This window comes from Sciurus vulgaris, assembly GCF_902686455.1.
Source record: "Sciurus vulgaris genome assembly, chromosome: 16".
NCBI lineage: Eukaryota > Metazoa > Chordata > Mammalia > Rodentia > Sciuridae > Sciurus > Sciurus vulgaris.
Window position 1 is genome coordinate 18,394,702 of NC_136477.1, and position 18,442 is coordinate 18,413,143.

The 18,442-nt window shown below is 50.1% G+C and overlaps 2 protein-coding genes across 13 annotated transcripts in view; one reads left to right on the plus strand and one right to left on the minus strand.

The window, feature by feature from the left end:
* SUGP2 (SURP and G-patch domain containing 2) overlaps window positions 1-155 on the minus strand; it is a 32,251-nt gene extending 32,096 nt beyond the window's left edge. For all 9 annotated transcript variants that reach the window (XR_013760100.1, XR_013760101.1, XM_079116702.1 and 6 more), the window contains exon 1: window positions 47-155. Coding sequence is in view for 7 of the 9 variants with exons in the window: in XM_079116702.1 (XP_078972828.1) it covers window positions 47-62 (16 nt within the window). In the remaining 2 variants the exon portion in view is untranslated. The remainder of the gene's footprint in view (window positions 1-46) is intronic.
* Window positions 86-17,019, plus strand: ARMC6 (armadillo repeat containing 6). 4 transcript variants are annotated; one of them, XM_079116756.1, is made up of 9 exons: window positions 341-479; window positions 4,561-4,687; window positions 5,821-5,903; window positions 7,754-8,327; window positions 10,773-10,918; window positions 12,105-12,236; window positions 12,536-12,673; window positions 14,179-14,420; window positions 16,645-17,019. In XM_079116756.1, exons 2-8 carry the CDS (start codon window positions 4,567-4,569, stop codon window positions 14,389-14,391), a joined length of 1,407 nt encoding a protein of 468 aa, XP_078972882.1. In that variant the 5' UTR covers window positions 341-479; window positions 4,561-4,566; the 3' UTR covers window positions 14,392-14,420; window positions 16,645-17,019. The 4 variants fall into 4 exon arrangements, with proteins under 4 accessions (XP_078972883.1, XP_078972885.1, XP_078972884.1 ...); XM_079116757.1 differs by lacking the exons at window positions 341-479; window positions 16,645-17,019 and adding an exon at window positions 86-224 and having other exon boundaries at window positions 4,558-4,687; window positions 14,179-16,304; XM_079116759.1 differs by lacking the exons at window positions 341-479; window positions 16,645-17,019 and adding an exon at window positions 88-224 and having other exon boundaries at window positions 14,179-16,304.
* The last annotated feature ends 1,423 nt before the right edge of the window (window positions 17,020-18,442 follow it).

Consider the following 18,442-nt stretch of genomic DNA (forward strand, 5'->3'; position numbering starts at 1 on the left):
GTCAGGCACTGGGCGGTCACGCACCAGGTGGCCCTTTTTACTTTACCTGCAATCGTGGCCATCGTTAGTTACTTCGGGAGCTATCTGCCAAGCTAAAGAAGGCCTAGGCGAGGCGACGCCACTGCGCCTGCGCTCGTACGTACGGCGGCTGGAAGGGGCCAGAGTTGGTGCTGCCGGTGACAGCTGCGAACCCCACCCTTGCCCCACGTGGCTTCGAAGACCGGGTGAGGAGTGGCCAAGAACCCTGTTGCGCGCGGACTAGGGAGTGGACGCTGCGGAGTCGGGCTGGTGACTGCGGCAAAACCCTCGGAACTTGATTTTGGGGAAGGAAGGAATCTTACAGAAGTCACTAGGGGACCAAATCTACATTCCTGGTGTCTGCTTTCTTTGCATTCTTTTTATTCATTGAACACCTATGTACTGAGTGCCAGCAGCGTGTCAGGCTCCGTCTTAGGCTGTAGGGGCAAGGAGACTAGAAGGTATAAGCAAATAAATAAATGAACCATGTCCCTCCAGATATAGATGATGCTATGCAAATAATAAAAGAGTAATGGGATAGGAGAGGAGGGCTGTTTTAACCTGAGTGGTTTTGAAGTGTGTCCCTACGTAGCTGGAAGGATGAAAACGAGGCAGGGAAATGCAATTAGGAAAAGTCTGTATAGAGAAAGTGCTCATAAGAAGACCAGGTTTTGTTCTAAAGTGGTATGGTAAGCCACTGCAGGGTTTTGAGCAGGTGAATGAGGTAATGTTTGTGTGTTTTCAGGGATTCTGTGTGGAGAATAGAGGTGCAGGGTGTGGAAGGAAGGAGGCGAGGCCACTCATGGGGGTTCCCTCCCCATTGCTTGGTACACATGTATTGTGTCAGTGTTAGATTTCCCATGTTAAATTTCATTTGTGCTGTGGTTGTATAAGAGGTCTTTTTGCTGGGGAGGTTCATGCTGATGATGTCTTTGGAAGGGAAGAAGTCCTGATGTCTGGAACATATTCAAAGGGTACTTGTGTGCACGTGCATGCGCGTGTGCACACACACGTTAACAATTGATGAAGCTAGGTGAAGGGTATAAAGTGTTCCTTGTAACGTTACTGTAGGTTTTAAAAGAGACCTGTTGTAAATGGATACTTGATATCAGTTCCAGAATGGAAACAATATTATAATAAACAAGGCAGATATATTAAAAAGCTGTTAAACTCTCTTAAGGCTCTGGAACTGAGAACTGTCCTCCCTTAATTACAAAGGGATTGTGGCAGGATTGCACCTGTGGAGACATCTTTGTCAATGCCAGGTGTGCCTGCCACCAAGAATTGCAAAGGGAATTGCTAGTGTAGACCCCAGGCACACTAGGAAAATGCTCTACCACTGAGCTACATCTCCATCCCTCTCGATTTTTATTAAAATGAATTGACATTGAATAGAATTACACATTCAGTTCCTCAGCCATACTGGCTAACTGCTTGATAGCACTACCCACTCCCAAACCAGGGGTTGATGGCCGCCTTACTGGACCACACAGATATAGGATATTCCATCATCACACAAAGTTCCACTGGACAGATGGTTAGATTGAGTTTTTGGACCAATGACTTCACAGGTGAATTTTGTTCTCTGCCAGGAAACAGATGTTGTTGGTTTCTCTTTTGAGGAAGTGAGATCAAATCATGGACTCACTTCCTGTCCAGCCCTTGTCAGGGTCCATCCCCACTGGTTTTGTACCTGATCATTTTGCAACCCGTAAGGAATATTCTGTAGACATGCCCTGGCTTGGCTGATCAGCTGGGATCGGAAGCTAAACTTTTCCTCATCCTTCCTTTTAACCTATGACCCTCTTATACAAGACAGGCAGGATAAACACTGGATCCTTCTTTTTGTGTATTTATGTGGTGGTGGGGATCCAACCCAAGGCTTTGCCCATGCCCATACTATACCACTGAGCTACACTAGCAGCCCTGGATTTTTTTTTAATGCTCACTTATCTCATCTTTAGCTAACACGTGCCTCTTAGAATTTGCTTCCTTCTTTGCTTTCTGATCTTACCAGATGCCCTAGCTCCAGATGATCTAGCTCCTAAGATCTATATCCTGCCAAGACATGGAATTAGCCATTCTTCCAGGGGCCCTGGATTCTATTCTATGGGAAATGGCATTTAGAGACCATAGTTGGTGTTAAGGGTGCTCAGTGCTTCTATGATATCATTTCTTTTAGGGATTTTCTGTTGCTGTCATTAGAACACTGGGGGTTTGTTTGCTTAAAAAGAAAATACATCATGAGTTCATGTTGATGTTTTAAGTTCAAATTTAGGACCTTTGAGCCAGGCACAGTGGTACACACCTGTCATCCCAGGTAACTCAGGAAGTTGAAGCAGGAGTATTGCAATTTCCAGGCCAACCTGGCAACAAAGCCAGACTCTGTTTCAAAATAAAATTTAGAACAGGGCTGAGTATGTAGCTCAGTGGTAGAGGGCTTTCCTAGCATGTGCCAGTTCCTAGGTTTAATCCCCAATACCACATATAAGGAGGAGGAGCTCAGAGATCCTCCCCCAACTTTATTGAGGTTCATTGTATGGATACACATTATATTATGTGTAAGTATATTGTGTATATTTGTTGTACATCATGAGAATTACATATACATACATTGTGAAATATTCACCACAGTCATGCTAATTAATGTGAAGATCTTTTGTATGTGGTGGGGTCAGAACACTTAAGATCCATCCATGTGTGAAGCACTGCGTTCCATCCATAGTACTGCAAAAGGGAAAACAAAAGCAAACAACAACACCAACAACGTGAAACTCTGTTGCCCCTAGCAAATTTCAAGTGTGCAATACAGTATTGTTAATTAGATGGAGTTAAGAGGTTTTACTTGTTTGATTCTATTATCTTACAAGCTTTTGTCCTTTGTTTGCAGTACTGGGAATGGAACCCATACTCTAGTATGCTAGGCAGGCACTCTGCCACCAAGCTTCAACCACAGCTCTTTTTATTTTATTTTGAAACAAGGTCTCACTAAGTTGCTCAGGCTGGCCTAGAACTTGTGATCCTCCTGCCTCAGCAGGATCCTGATAGTTGGGGTACCAAGTGTGCCTGCCACTGCATCTGACTCAATGAGATTTTTTTGTTCTTGCTTTGTCTTTTCACAGTGCTGGGGCTGGAACCCAGGGCCTTGCATATTCTTGGCAAATGCTCTACCACTAAGCCTCATCCCCAGCCCAGATTCATTGGCATAGTTTTTCTCTCAGTTTTTAGGGGTTGCTTTTATTTTTATTTTGGTTTATTTCATTTTCTAGTCATGTCAAGGATTTATATGGGCTCCAAACTCATCCGGTACAAGAAGATACACTCAGAGTGAATAATCCAGCTTCTATTGCTTTTCCTTCCCTACCAAGTAACTACTTTTATTAGTTTCTTATTTAGCCCTCTTTTTTATTAGTTATTATTATTAATGTTCTATTTTAAAATTTTATTAGAACAGGTTGAGCATCCCTAATCTGCATTCTGAAATTGTCCAAATTTTAAAACTTTAAACTCTGGCATTGCCACAGTGGAAAATTCCACACCTGACCTCATGAAATGAGTTCCAGTTAAAAGGGACACATTGGGCTAGGGTTGTGACTCAGTGAAAGCAGTGGGTTCATTCCTCAGCACCACATAAAAAAATAAATAAATGAAGGTATTGTGTTTCTCTACAACTAAAAATATTTTTAAAATAAATAAAATGGACACACTAAAAATATTGTGTAAAATTACCTTCAGGCTATGGCTATGTTTGTAAGGTATATGTGATATGTAATGAGTTTTGTGTTTAGATTTAGGTCTCATCCCCAAGGTAGCTCATAATGTATACACAAATATTCCAAAACCCCCAAAATTCTGTACTATTTTGGTCCCAAGTATTTCAGATAAGCAATTGTCAACCTGTAACATAATGGTACAGTGTTATGTAATGTTACCTTATTACAGTTACTTATAAGATTATGTGTAAGTATAATAAGATGATTATTATGTTATGTATTTAATGTAGGGGATACATTTCATACATATATATATGTGTGTGTGTGTATTTTGTGTGCAGCATTAGGGCTTTAACCCAGGGGCTCTCTACCTCTGAGCTACATCCACAGCCCTTTTTTAAATTTTATTTTGAGATAGGGCTTCACTGAGTTGCTGAAGGCTGGCCTTGAAGGTGCAGTCCTCCTGCCTCAGCCTCCTGAGTAGCTGGGGTGACAGACATGTGCCACTGTGCCCTGCTCTCTTTTGAGTTTTCAGAAGCTGTATGGAAATTGTGATGTTCCCCCTACCCATGATTTAGGTGATAAGAACTTTCCCAGGGTTGATCACAAGGCTAGGTGCTTCCCCAAAGTGGTGTTTTTGGGACTGGGGCTGTAGCTCAGTGGTGGAGTGCTTGCCTAGCATGCGTGAGGCACTGGGTTTGATCCTTAGCACCACATTAAAAATAAATAAAATAAAGGCATTCTGTCCATCTACAACTACAAATTTTTTTTAAAGTGGTGTTTTGCCTGCTCCCCCTTGACAAGCTTTCCTCTTGCCTTTGCTCAGCAGGCAGAGATGACCTCCAAGCGCATCACCCAGGAGACCTTTGATGCAGCTGTACGGGAGAACATTGAGGAGTTTGAGATGGGGCCAGAGGAGGCAGTAAAAGAGGCCACGGAGCAGTTTGAATCCCAAGGTAGGGCAGCGTGACTTGGTCCACGGCTGTTAGACACTAGAGTGTTGGGATCCCGCCTGGGATCCTATAGCCCCATCTTGCCTGGCAGAGAAGCCAAGTGCCCCCCAGGCTCTGTTCCCTCCCCTCTGTGCCCCAGTCAGACCAGGCCCTTTGAGCCTGCCTGTATCACGCCTACCCTCTCTTTTCTTCCATCTCACGGAGTTGTTTATGAGGCTGGACTCTTCGTGGTTCTCATTTTCACTGTCACTTCCCTGAAGTGGCTTTCCCTAAACTGGCCCTGGTTAGCGGGGCTTCCTGCCCTTCTGCACCCCAGGTTGGGCTCAGTGGAAGAAGATGATGGTAGTCATTAGCCATGGAAATAATAATCAGACTTGGAAGAAAGTGGGTATTAAGGGACCATTTGCAATGGTGTAGGCAGGGTTTAGAGCCCCTGACAGCTAGCAGCAACCTCGATGGTTGCAGCAGGGAGCAGGGGCTTTGGGCAGGAGTCTTCTCCTGACCAGCACCAGGCCCTTGAGTAGAGACAGGGCGGATTACTAGAAATGAACACCCTCCGACCATTCCCCTCCTTCTGCCCCCAGTCTTGACTCTAGCTCCCATTGGATGAGCTCATTCAAGAGCCAGATGGCACTGGGCATGGTGGCAGCTCTGGGCTCAATCCCCACAACCCATTCCCCCCAAAAAAAAAGCCAGAGAGCAAGAGAACTAGGGTCCATTCTTGGAGGTTAGCCTCTTGGGCAAAGAGTAAGGTATAGTCAATGGATAGGGGCTGGCAGGGTGATTGGAAATGTCCAGCACCATGGGTGCTTCCTGTAGGGCCAGCATATGCCAGGTAGGATGGGATCTCAGAGAAAAGGCTGAGGATCCCCTGACCTCTCCTGGCATACCAGGAAGTGCCACCTTGCTGCACAGAGATGGCAGAGGTGATGTAGCATCACTTAGCCATGGCCTGGCTACCACTGTGCTCCCTTTGGCTGGCCTGGGGAGGAGAGGGGTGGAATGAAGCACTGGGAAGACCCCTGAAAGACCTCCAGAAGTGGGTATCTCAGCAGAAGGGACATGAGTTGTGACGTCTACTGGTAGGCCAGCGGATGACAGTTGTCACTTGTTTTTTCCTGTCTTCCCCTTGGCAGGGGTTGATCTGAGCAACATTGTAAAGATTGTGCCTAAAGCCTCTGCAGATGGATCCCAGGAGCCCATACACGATGTCTTACAGGTAGGAGTAGGCGGCCCATGTGGAAGGTCCCTCATCACCTTGTAACAATCTTGGTAGGCAGCTCTTGCATTTCCCATGTGGCAGAAAGCAGGCTCTGAAGGTCGATGGCCTGCCTGGTGTGCACAGGCCAGCTTGAGTTTGTAGCCACATCTCCCTGAGTCCCCACCTGAGGGCACAGCCTCCAGGGGCTGCTGAGGTCGCATGAGGCCCATGATCTGAGTTCAGAATCCACAGCATGCTCTTGGTTGTCCCATTCTGGGAACCTGGGGTGCCCTAGAGCGGCATCTCTGTCCTCCCAGAGGGATCAGATTGCAAGAAGAGGATGTAAGGCAATCTTTATTGAACACCAAGTATTTATTAGCACTTCACAGCCAATCTACTTAGCATTTAAACTCACTTGTTGAAGCTGGGCATGGTGACACATACCTGTAATCTCAGTGACTCAGGAGGCTGAGGCGGGAAGATTGAAATCCAAGGACAGTCGGGGCAACATGGTGAGACCTTGTATCCAAAAAAAAAAAAAAAAAGAGGATGTTGGAGGAGATACCTCGGATACAAACCAACTCTGTGTAGGGGCAGTGTGTCCTGCCTTCAGAGGGCTTGTGAAAATTGCCTCCTTGTGTTCCCTACCACCCTCCCCCCTTACTAGTAAGGTCGAATTTTATTTCTATGTTTTTGCAGCACTGGGAATGGCCCCCAGACCTTGCACTAGACAAAAGCTCTGCTGCTGAACTACACCATCAGCTCCTAACTCTTTTTTTTGGTACTGGGGATTGAACTTTGGTGCTTTACCACTAAGCTACATCCCCAGGCCTTTTTAATTTTTTGTTTTCAGACAGGGTCTCTTGCAACCCTCCTGCCTCTGCCTCCCAAGTTGCTGATTACAGGCATGCACCACTACACCCAGCTTCCCTGACTCATTTTTGAAATATTCTCTTGTGTGATAACATATACTCAGTTAGGTCCACAAATCTGAGTTTGGGGAAGGCTGGCTGATAGGTATCTTTGCCCTTTATGAGTGTTAAGGTCAAATCAAAGCCCTTTGAGCTGATAGTTTCTGTCCAGTTGCTCTTGCCTGAGCTGGTGCCAATGATCACATCAGCTCCAAGCACACAGATTCCTCTTTGACTCATGCTAAGGCATGTCCTGAGATTGTGTTGCTGAATGGCAGCTAGACTGGTCTGCCCTGTTCAAATTGTTCTCTCCCACCATGTTTCCCACATGACTTAGAGCTATATTTGGGTAAATCAACTGTGTATATTTGGCAAGTGCTCAGGAAATGTTTGAGGAGCGAATGAGAGGTACCAAGGAGACATCTGGATGGGCAGGTCTGGCAAAGGTGACTTTCTTCTTTTTCTCTCTAAGGGTGGACCAGTGGCAGCTGTGTCAGTTTTATGTGACTGGCGTCATTTGCACTGTTCATTTCTGGGCTCACTCGAGGCCTCCCAAGTCAACTAGGGGTGGAATGTTTGATATGTCCACACTGAAGTGTGCAGTTCCTTAGCAGGGACTCTGAGCCCCTCCTTCTCACTAAAGAATATAGGTATGGCAGGTGGCCCATGCTTATAATCCCCTATGCAGGAAACTAAGGAGAGAGGATGGCAAATTTGAGTCCAGCCTTGGCAACCTAGGGAGACCCTGTCTCCAGTATAGCAAAAAAATAAAAAAAAAAAAATTTAAAAAAGGTACAGTTGTGTAAGCTATCCCAGCTGGAAATGGTACTACTTCATTTCCATCTTCCACCCAGATCCTAGGGGAGGGTACCCCTGAAGGGATGCAGGCACTGTCACCATGGCCCTGGGTTCCCACCTCTGGGCTGAGCTGACACTGGTTTCTTCTTTATCTCCCAGGCCCTGGGTGACCTGCAGGAATCTGTGGCCTGCTCTCGCCCCCAAGAGGTGTTGACCCACCTTACCCGCTTCTGTGACCAGTGTAAACAGCACAAAGCCTGCCGCTTCCTGGCAGCCCAAAAGGGAGCCTACCCTGTTATCCTGGCTGCCTGGAAGCTGGCTGCTGCAGGAGACCAAGACCTTCTGCTCCAGGCCCTCAATGCCCTGTCAGTGCTGACTGATGGCCAGCCTGACCTTCTGGATGCCCAAGGCCTACAGCTGCTGGTGGACACACTGGCCCAGAATGCTGACGAAGCCAATCTGACCTGCTCTGGGATCCGCTGTGTGCGACATGCCTGTCTGAAGCATGAGCAGAATCGGCAGGGCCTGGTGAAAGCTGGTGTGCTACCCCTGCTGACCAGTGCCATTGCCCAGCATGGCCAGCATGCTGACGTGGTGAGGGAGGCATGCTGTGCTCTGCGCATCATGACCTTTGACGATGACATCCGTGTGCCCTACAGCAATGCCCATAACCATGCCAAGATGATTGTGCAGGAAAACAGAGGCTTGAAGGTGCTCATTGAGGCTGCCAAAGGTAGGAGCACCAGCTGATGTGAGCCAGTGAAAGTACAGTAGCAGGCAGGCTGTGGCCAGAGAGCTGCACTTAGCGTGTGCAAGACCTTGGATTCAGTCCCTGCACCAAGCTAACAAAAAGAAACAAAGAAAGAAAAAGAGAAAGAACCAGGGTTTTGGACTGCTTCAGGCATGGCTAGCTCCAGGTTCTACTTCTCTCTTGGCCTAGTCCCACTCACGTGACAACCCTAGTAATAGAACTGAATTTATGCTTCCTGGTGTCTCCAGGAGAGTTCCAGGCCAGCACTCATTGGCCAGAGTGGGTCCATTGCCCATCCCTAGAGATGTTTAGGGAAAAGGCTCACTGTGTCCAACCATGTGGAAAAAGAACGGGTAAGGGGGAGTCTTGCATTCCCCATGACAGTCCACGGTGAAAGTTTACATTTTTGTTCATATCTGGCCATAGATTGTTGTACACACACATTCATCAGGCTCCAGGGTGACCAGTGAGCTGGCCATTGGCCCCACCCAACCTTTGGACCCTAAAGCCTCTATCCCCCACCATGTTTACCACAGCCACCAGAAAAGACCCAACAGAGCTCCAGCACATAGGAGGTGCTGGAAGAACAAGCTCTTTCCTGCCTGCCCTGTGGCTCTGGCTCTGTAGCCAAGCCTGTCTGCCTCAGTCTCTCCTCCACACCTCCAGAGAAGCTGAGAGTGGTCCTGACTACAAAGTTGAGCTGCTTTTCTGTAGGTTTCATCTTTCCTATTTGTTTGTGGGAGCTTGAATTAGTCAGCCTGGAACCAGAGAGAAAGACACATAGCATATGTATATATGAAGCCTTTCTATTTTGGGTGCTGGGGTTGGAACCAGGGCCTCACACATGCTGAGCACATGCTGTACCACTGACCTGTACCCCCAGTCCCTGAAGTCACTTTGTGTAAAAAATGGGCTCATGTGTTGAGCTGCAATTCTCAGGGCAGCTGGAGACTCCCAGGCATCCCCAGGGCCATTGCTTTCTCTTCAGACAATCCTGTTTCCTTCCTAAAGCCTTCTACTAATTAGATGAGGCCCATCCACACGGTCCAGAGTCATCTCAGATCCTTACTTAACAGCAATTGGTCGTGGCTGGTGACCATATCCACAGAATACCTCCAGATTGGCCTTGGAGGGATCTCTGGGACCCAGACCAGGTGGACACATGCACTGGCCATCCTAGAGCTCTGTATCTGTTATTGCTATTTTGAGTGTGGTGCTGGGGATTGAACCCAGGGGTGCTTAGCCACTGAGCTGCATCCCTAGCCTGTTTTTCATTTTTTATTTTAAGACAGGGTCTTACTAAGTTGCTGAGGCTGTCTTTGAACTTAAGATCCTCCTGCCTCAATCTCCCGAATTGCTGGAGTGACAGGTGTGTACCACACACCCAGCTCCTCTGTATCAACTATAAGTATTTGCCAGATGGGAAAGACAGTAGAATGAATGGGACGTAACTTTCCTGTGTTCATATGTGAATGCACAATCAGTGTGACTCCACATCACGTACAAGAATGGGAAGCTGTACTCCATCTGTGTGTGATATGTCAAAACACATTCTACTGCCATGTATAACTAAATAGAACAATTTTTTTTAAAAAAAGAAAGAAAATAAATAAATACTTGCTGGGCTTGGTACATCCATCTGTCATCCCAGCAATTTGGGAGTCTGAGCAGGAAGATTGCATTTTTGAGGCCAATTTGGGCAACTTAGGGAGACCCTCTCTCAAAATAAAAAAGAAAAAGGGCTGGGGGTGTAGCTCAGTGGTAGAGTGCCCCTGGGTCGGTTTTTTTTTTGTTTTATTTTGTTTTGTTGTTTTTTTCTTTTAAATGTTTAGTTGTAGATGGACACAATACCTTTATTTTATTTATTTATTTTTATGTGGTGTGGAGGATCAAACCCAGTGCCTCATGGTGAGTCAAACGCTTTACCATTGAGCGGCAATCCCAGCCCCGCCCCTGGGCTTAATCCCCAGTACTGCAGGAAGCAAATATTATAAACTGCCATCGTGGGTGTCTGGAATGCGGGTGTTGTTTTACCCCTCTACTCAGTCTGTGTGTTCCTCTATGGTTTTCTGTTGCATCTAGAAAAGTCATTCCCACCCCAGGGTCATAAAAATAGTCTTGGATGTTTTATTTTAGTGCTATTATGGTTTTCTTTTTTTAGTTGAGACCATCAGTTGGTCTGGAATTTATTTGGAGCACAGGGGTGGGAGGTTGGAGGAGGGGCGCTTTCCTCCAGCAGCAACCAGCAGGGGGCAGCTCGGGCCTGGGTTGCCCCTCCTACTTACCCCAAGGGCTTTTCAGGTGCAAGCAGCTGCCCTCTGAGGCGAGGGGCCTGGTTCCACTAGGGAACAGAGGCCTCACGGAGCCCCTTTCCCTCTTCCCAGGGTCTCTCCCAATGCTGACAGTGCGTTTCTTGTCTCCCTCCAGCCTTCCCTGACAACCCCAGTATCCTGAGTGAGCTCTGCAGCACCCTGTCTCGCCTGGCTGTCCGCAATGAGTTCTGTCAGGAAGTAGTTGACCTCGGGGGCCTCAGCATCCTTGTGACCCTGCTGGCCAACTGCAATAACCACCAGGTGGGGTCCCAGAACCATGGGGGTGCACAGCCCCTGGCCTGGGTTTGATTTGCTGTTTCCCTCAACCAAGGCTCCTGCCTCTCTGGGTCCCAGCCAGCAAGACAGGACACTGTCAGAACAAGTTGGTGCTGTCTGCCAACCCTGGAACCATGGTACAATTTTCTTTTTACTGACCCAGGGCAGGAACTAAAGTTGGGGAGCAAAACAAACCTATCACCCGCCCTTTTTTTATTGGCAGTACTGGGAATGGAACCCAGGGGCTCACATATGCTAGGCAAATACTCTACCACTGAGCTCGCCCCCAGCCTGTCTTATTTTTTATTTTAAGACAAGGTTTCACTAAGTTGCCCAGACTGGCCTCGAGCTTGTGCTCTTCCTGCCTTAGCCTCCCAAGTTATTGAGATTACCTCACTGTCCTTTTGTACCTTTTTATATTCTAGAAGGATTGGGAGGAACAGGATGGGGAAAACGTGGACCAGGGCAGGGCCCCTGTCATGGCATGTGCTGCTGGAGTGAGGCCCCACCCTCCCTGCCTCAGCCGCCCCATCTGTGCAGCGAGGCAGGTGTCCTCTACCCATCGCTCCTTTGTTTAGCAGCTGCCTGTGTTGATGTCTCTCCACGTGCCAACATGCATCTGTCCAGGTGGAGCTGACAGAAAAGCCCTGTGACAGACAGCCTTGCTCTGTGCCAAGGCGGAGAGCTCAGTCAGAACTGGCTCCAGCAAAGGAGGGAATGCATTTTCCTTGACAGTCCCCAGACAGAGGCCTCTGTTTTCTTCTCCTCTCAACTGTCCCAGAAATTGGCAATCCCAGTTATCTTTTTTTTTTTTTTTTTTTTTTGTAGTGCTGAGGATGGAACCCAGGGCCCAGACCACGTTTTACTAGCCCTAGAAGGGTGAACTGAACACATAACCCAAGTGTGCTGTCTGGACACTAGTGGCCTAAACCCAGGTGTCTGCCTCCAGAAGCCTCCCTTCCCTTCTCTGCACAGTGGTTAGCAGCCCTGCTAGCAAGGCTGCCCACATGCCCCAGGACAGTAACACCTGTCCTTGAAAGAGAAAAATGGCCCCAGGCCCTTCCTCAAGAGCCCCTCCCACAATCTAGCAACCCAGTTGTCTGTGCCCCACACGGTGCTGGTGCTGGAGAAGGATCTGGCTGGGTGCAACCAGGCCTTGTCTCCTGTGCAGGGACTTGTGAAGCAAGTGCTGAGCGCCCTGCGGGCCATCGCAGGCAACGATGATGTGAAGGATGCCATTGTCCGTGCCGGTGGGACGGAGTCTATTGTGACCGCCATGACCCAGCACCTGGCCAACCCCCAGGTATCCACCTCGTGTGTGCTATGGGGTTGATGGCTGGAGACCTGCTCAGTTTCCAGCCGCACCAGAGCTCTGCTGTTCCTTGATTCTGTCAGTAGGGCCATGGCCAGGGGAGGTGAGCAAGGGGCCCGAGCTCTGGCTCCCAGACACTGCCCTGGGCGGCCTGGCATGAGCACTGTGCTACATGAAGTTCCGACCGGGGCCGGTGCCCCCAGTGGTGCTGGTGACCATGAGGGCTGAGGGGGAGGAGGCAGTCTCTCTGCCTCGTCTCAGCCATCTCGCCTTGTGACTGATCCCCGCAGGTATGTGAGCAGAGCTGTGCGGCCCTGAGTGTCCTGGCCCTGCGAAAGCCAGAGAACAGCCAGACCATTGTGGAAGGTGGCGGGGCCCTGGCAGCACTGCAGGCCATGAAGGCGCACCCTCAGGAGGCCGGCGTGCAGGTGACTGGGTGGATCGGGCATGGGGCTTTGGGGAAGGCAGGTAGGGGACGTGTGAGGGGCAGACAGCAGCCGACTTACAGGTGTGTGGGGGCAGAGGCAGGAGAGCTGTGTGTAGGTGGGCTGGTGTTGAGGGGACAGGAAGCTGGCGGGCAGGCAGTGGTGTGGGGCAGGAGGCCAACATAGAGGTGGTCATTGGAGAGTAAGCCCTCCCTGCCCACGTCTCCACCACAGCAGGAACCCATGAGGCCTCTTCCTTTCCATCTTCTAGACCATGGGAACTCTGCCCAGGGCATCATCTCTCCTAACCCTTTGTTTTCCTTCTTTTATATTGTACTGTGGATGGAACCCAGGGCCTTACTCATGCTAAGCAAATGCTCTACCACTGAGCTACATTTTATTTTTTTATTTTGAGACAGGGTCTGTCTAAATTGCCCAGGCTGGCCTTGAACTTATGATCCTCTTGAGTAGCTGGGATCACAGGCATGTGCCACCGTGTCTAGCTTCCCTTTGCCCTTTCCACACTTACTCTTCTAGTTTTTGAAAATCTCTTTAGAGGGATCTGGGGAGGAGGAGACCGGGGCAGCACAGGGGGAATCTGCCTGGGATTTTGGAAGGCTCCCTGCCTCTCCTTGGACTGCCAGTCATTGCTGCCTATGGGACCCGCCATATTCACCCCTACCTGAACTAGATTGCCCCTGTGGCCATGGGCCTCTCCCCCTCCCCTCTTCCCAGAATAGGGTCCTTAAACTCACTAGGCTGGGCAGGGTGCTGTGGTGCACACCTGTAATCCCAGCAGCTTGGGAGGCTGCAGCAGGAGGAATGCAGGTTTGAGGCCAGCCTCGGCAACTTAGAGGCCCTAAGCAACTTAGTGAGACCCTGTCTCAAAATTTTAAAAAAGTGCTGAGGACGTGATTCAGTGGTAAGGTGCTCCTGGGTTCAATGCCCAGTACCAAAACAGAAAACAAACCATACCAGGCTGGCTCCCACAGGGACTTTGTCCTCACTGAGCCCCACCCTGGGGCTCCATCACTCTGCCTGCTGGTACCCTCCTGCTCCCTGCTTCCCATCTGCTCTTCTGCTAGTGACAGGAGCCAGGTGGGATGCTTCAGGGTAGTCCCTCACACCTACACACAGATGACACAGGATACAGATGTCCACCAAATGAGTAACAATATACAGTTGGCCCTGTTTCTGTGGTTTTCATACCCAGGGATTCAACTGAGGATTGAAAATATATTTTTTTGAACAGTCATATCTGACTGGGTACAGTGGTGCATGCCTGTAATCTCAGCCACTTGTGGAGGCTGAGGCAAGAGGATTACAAGTATGAGGCCAGCCTTCTCAATTTAGTGAGACCCTTTTTCAAAATAGATAGATTGATAGTTAGTGCTGGGTATATAGCTCAGTGGTGAAGTACCCACCCCCCAAAATAGAATATTTACACAGCTTGTATAATAGGTGTCATAATCCATCTTTCCCAGAAACTCATAGTGTCTCTCCTCCAGAAACAGGCTTGCATGCTGATCCGCAACCTGGTATCTCGAAGCCAAGCCTTCTCCAAGCCCATCCTGGACTTGGGGGCCGAGGCACTCATCTCACAGGCCCGAGCAACCCACAGAGACTGTGAGGACGTGGCCAAGGCTGCCCTGCGGGACCTAGGCTGCCGAGTTGAGCTTCAAGAACTGTGGACAGGCCAGAAGGGTAACCTGGCACCATGAACCCAGGCTCAGTCTAGGCTTGACCTTGGGTGAGTCGAATGACTCAGAAATGAGGGAAGATCTGTGTCCTGCCACTTTGCCCCCCCACATTCCATTCCCTCACGGTTGCCAGGTAAAGGACACAGGGCCAGGGAAATGGATGGGGTCGAAAGCAGCTCCTGGGACCTGGCATCTCCAGGCCAGCCAGCAGCCACAGTCCTGCCCCTCCCCATGCCCTTTCCTATCTGAAGGCCCTCTCAGCATTTTGGGGGGCAGAGGGCACATTCTACTGCTCACAGTCCTTTCTGAAGCTGAGCAGTGCTGTGAACTGGCTTGTTGGGTTGAGATCCTGGAACCTACTCCAATAAGTCTGTTCAGGACTCTGCTCCTCTTTTTTCTCGCTTGTAAAGTGGGTCCTGGACAACTTGCTCTGCTGGCCAGGGCAAGAGATTGAGGCTCGTCTGTCTTGAGGGTCTAGCCAGCTGTGGTACCTGATAATAAAAGACCATTGGAGGGGTCTCTTCTGTAACCCAGCTGAGTGTAGGACCTTAGCACTGATCTCAGAGATGGGTGAGGTAAGGACATTTGGAGAGGCCAGGAGGTTTTGGAAACAGCTTGGAATATATGATGTATTGTCACCTGTTGCTCTGAATCAGACAGGCTTCTGAGTCCATGATCAAGGTCTCTGTTTATGAGCCTGTACTGTTTCTGGGGGGTTACAGAGATCAACTTCCAGCCCTAACTCAGCTCTGTGGCCTTGAGCAAGTGACATGACTTCTCTGAGCTTCAGGTTTTCTTTGTTTTTTTAGCGGGGAGGGGCACTGGGGATTGAACCCAGGGGCACTTTATCACTGAGCCACATCCCCAGCCCTTTAAATTTTTTATTTTGACACAGTGTCCTGCTAAGTTGCTTAGGTCCTCACTAAGTTGCTGAGGCTGGCTTTGAACTTGTGATCCTCCTGTCTCAGCCTGCCTAATCTCCAGTTTTGATCCTCTTGAAATGAGGAGTGACATATGGTGGTGCACGCCTATAATCCTAGCACCTTTGGAGGCTGAGGTAGGAAGATCACTGGTTTGATGCCAACCTGGACAACTTAGACCCTGTCTCAAAATAAAATTTATAAAAGGCTGGGGGGTGGGGCTGGGGCTGGGCTCAGTGGCAGAGCACTTGCCTGGCACATGTAAAGCGCTGCGTATGATCCTCAGCACCACATAAATAAAGTTAAAAAAAAAAAAGTTGGGGGTGTGGCTCAGTGTTAGAGCTCTTGCGTAGTATTTGTAAAGCCCTAGGTTCCAACCCTAGTACTGCCAAAAAAAAAGAAAAAGAGAAAAGAATGGAACTTGGAAGTGGTAGGTCCCCTCTGAGGAGTGTTGGAGCAGGGTCGGGCATGTTTTGGGTTGGCCCCAGGCATTGCAGCTTCACCCCGTCACTCCAGGAGCACTGGCAGTGTCATGGCCCTCGCTGGTTGGGGGTCTCTGGCCACCCTTTTCTCCTCTGATCCTGTTTTCCCATGTGTACGATGGACATTCTCATTGTTGTCCCTAGTGCCCAACACTCATCCCAGGTGTTCTGGGGCCCCCAAGACATTGTAGACCCTAGTTTTCCTGCTCTGAAGTCATGCTTAGAGGTCACACTGAGGTTACCCGGTAGTTCAGTGGAGGTCAGATCAACCCTGGCATCTCCAATAGTGTCAGCCCCTCCTGCCCATACCACAGAGGCCCTGGGAGGCTTCTCCCCTTCCCTTCACCCCCCCTTCTTTGCCCCTCACCTCTCACCGCCCCCCCAGCCCTCCCTGCCCACCCCCAGCCTTGCCACACACCTAGCCCGCCTGGGCAGGCTGAACTCACTCCGTCCTTGACCTTGTACAGGTCCTTTCCCGGAAGAACCTTGGTTTTCATGGAAACCACTCCATACAAATAGCTGGAGTTGTGCGGGAGGGGAAAGTCGCCCTGCTTCCATCTCGTAGTGTCAAATCCCCACCCCACCCCCAGCACAGAGGGGCTCCAGCCAGCTCAGAGAGGCAGACCTGAGCCTCAGACTGGGTCACTCTGCCATGCCCTCCTCCCTCAGGGGACTCACCAGGATATGTGGAAAGGATCTTGTGCTGTCTGATCTTGAGGCTACCCTGGCTTGACTTTTGGAACAGCCACATTTGTGACCTTGGGCAGTCCTCAGGCACTTGTTCATCTGTCATGCCCTAGTCTTTCTCCCAAACTGCCTGGGGCTCCCAGGTGCCCCCCACGTAAAACCAAATAGTCTTATGTGCCCCACAGGCCAGCCTGACCTGGGCCTTGCCCACTGCCCACCCTGGTCTCCTCCGTGGCTCCTCACGCTCTGCTCCACCACACTGGCCTCCTCAGCCCGAGGCCTTCACACAGCTGTGCCCTCTGGAGCGCCCCTCCTGCTGCTCGCTCATGACTGGCTCCACCTGCTACCAGGTTTCAGTTCCTGTGTCGCCTTTTCAGGGCGACCCCTGTCACATCACCCCATGTGCTCCCTCCGAGGCCACCTCGCCTCATTCGTACACCTCCTGTCTGTCCTGCCTTCGCCCTCTGTGCTTGCTGCGGGCAGGCTCTTCTCCCCTGCCGTGCGCCAGTTTCCTGTAAGTGTTTTTGAACTTCACCTGAATAAACTGAGAACACACTGTGGTTGGAGGAAGGCCTCCGCCTGTGGCTCTAACCTCCAACGTCCTCCCTGGGCTCCTGGCCAGCTTCTTTGGGAGGGGTTGGCTCCACCTTATCAGCCCATTCCACCTGGGCCTTAGGAAATGGGTGTCTTCGGCGAGTGGCTCAGAGCATGTTTGGACAGACCCAGGCTGGGGGAGGTCTCACCAGGGGCTGAAAACCCCATATTTTACTGGAGTCGGCAGGCCAGTGTCCCCATCCATGCTCAACAGTCTTGGACATGTCACCTCTACTCTGAGTCTCATCTCCCTATGTGAACACAGGCTGGATCTGTCACTGCATCGTCATGACCCCCAGTAAGACCTGGTTCAGGGGACACCTGGCACATGACGTCTTCTCTTTGGAGGGCTTGCTGTCCTTGTTGACAACTTATCGGAGGGGAGACTTGTGTGAGCATACCAGACCACCTCTCCTGCTGTGCACTGTGGACAAGTGGCCTGCCTTCTCTGAGCCTTTGGAGACTTGAGTGGGACCACCTTGACCTCAGGCTGGCTTCACAGTCATCAGTGCGGGTTCAGGATGCCTCCCTCCAGTCAGGGAAGGGCCCAGGGTCTTGGGAAAGAACATCATTGCCTTTCCCAGCTTGAGAGTCCAGGAGTGTGAATCCCATTTTCCAGATAAGAAATACTCTCACCCCCATTCAAGGGGCCATAGAGGATTGAGACCCCAGCTTGGCTTTCACCATGCCCCTCCTTTATCAGCCATGCTAATCTGAACTTGGGCAAATGACTTTCTGGCCTCAGTAGATCCTGGGCCTGACCCTGACCCACAACTGTCATGTAAGATGATTCCTGGGATCCTTGAAGGTAGAGGAAACTGGGAAGCAGAGAGGCAGTGTCTTGCCCAGGGCCAGGCAGGCAGAAGATCTGGGATTCTGGGCATCCTAGCTAGACCCAGCCAAAGTGCCTGTGGTGAGGGTGTCATTTGCTGCAGCCAAGGGGCATGGTCTGCCATTGTTGGAGGGTGGCAGGGAGGTTGGCCGTTCCCAGCCTGCTGACAAAGGAACAGAAGCCAGAGCCCAGCTAGTGCCTCTGGCACCATCAGCAGAGGCAGCACGGTGCTGGCCTGCTGCCTGACCCTTGGCTCCATTGGCACTGTCCCCAGGGGTGCCATGGGTCCTTCCAGGAGCTTTGTTACCTTTCTCGCAAGGCCTGGCAGGCTGGGTGCTGAGAGCTGGGGTTCCTCCAATATAGATATTTTTTTTTTGGTTGGCAACCTACTCCCATAGCTGGTCTATGTCCATAAAGCACTAGAGAATGACAATGTATCTGTATCTGTCACTAGCATTCAGCCAGCACTATGGAGGACAAAACCATTGTAAATGTTTTGCTTCCATTTCATTAATGTTGCCCTGGGAGACAGCTGGGAAACTGAGGCAGGGAACTTG

Excerpts from the sequence above, each read along its gene's own strand:
- ARMC6 (XM_079116757.1), top strand. The coding sequence starts at position 4,567 with ATGACCTCCAAGCGCATCACCCAGGAGACCTTTGATGCAGCTGTACGG. Across the intron at positions 5,904-7,753 it reads CCATACACGATGTCTTACAG|GCCCTGGGTGACCTGCAGGA; the intron begins GTAGGAGTAGGC and ends TTTATCTCCCAG. Across the intron at positions 10,919-12,104 it reads CCAACTGCAATAACCACCAG|GGACTTGTGAAGCAAGTGCT; the intron begins GTGGGGTCCCAG and ends TCTCCTGTGCAG.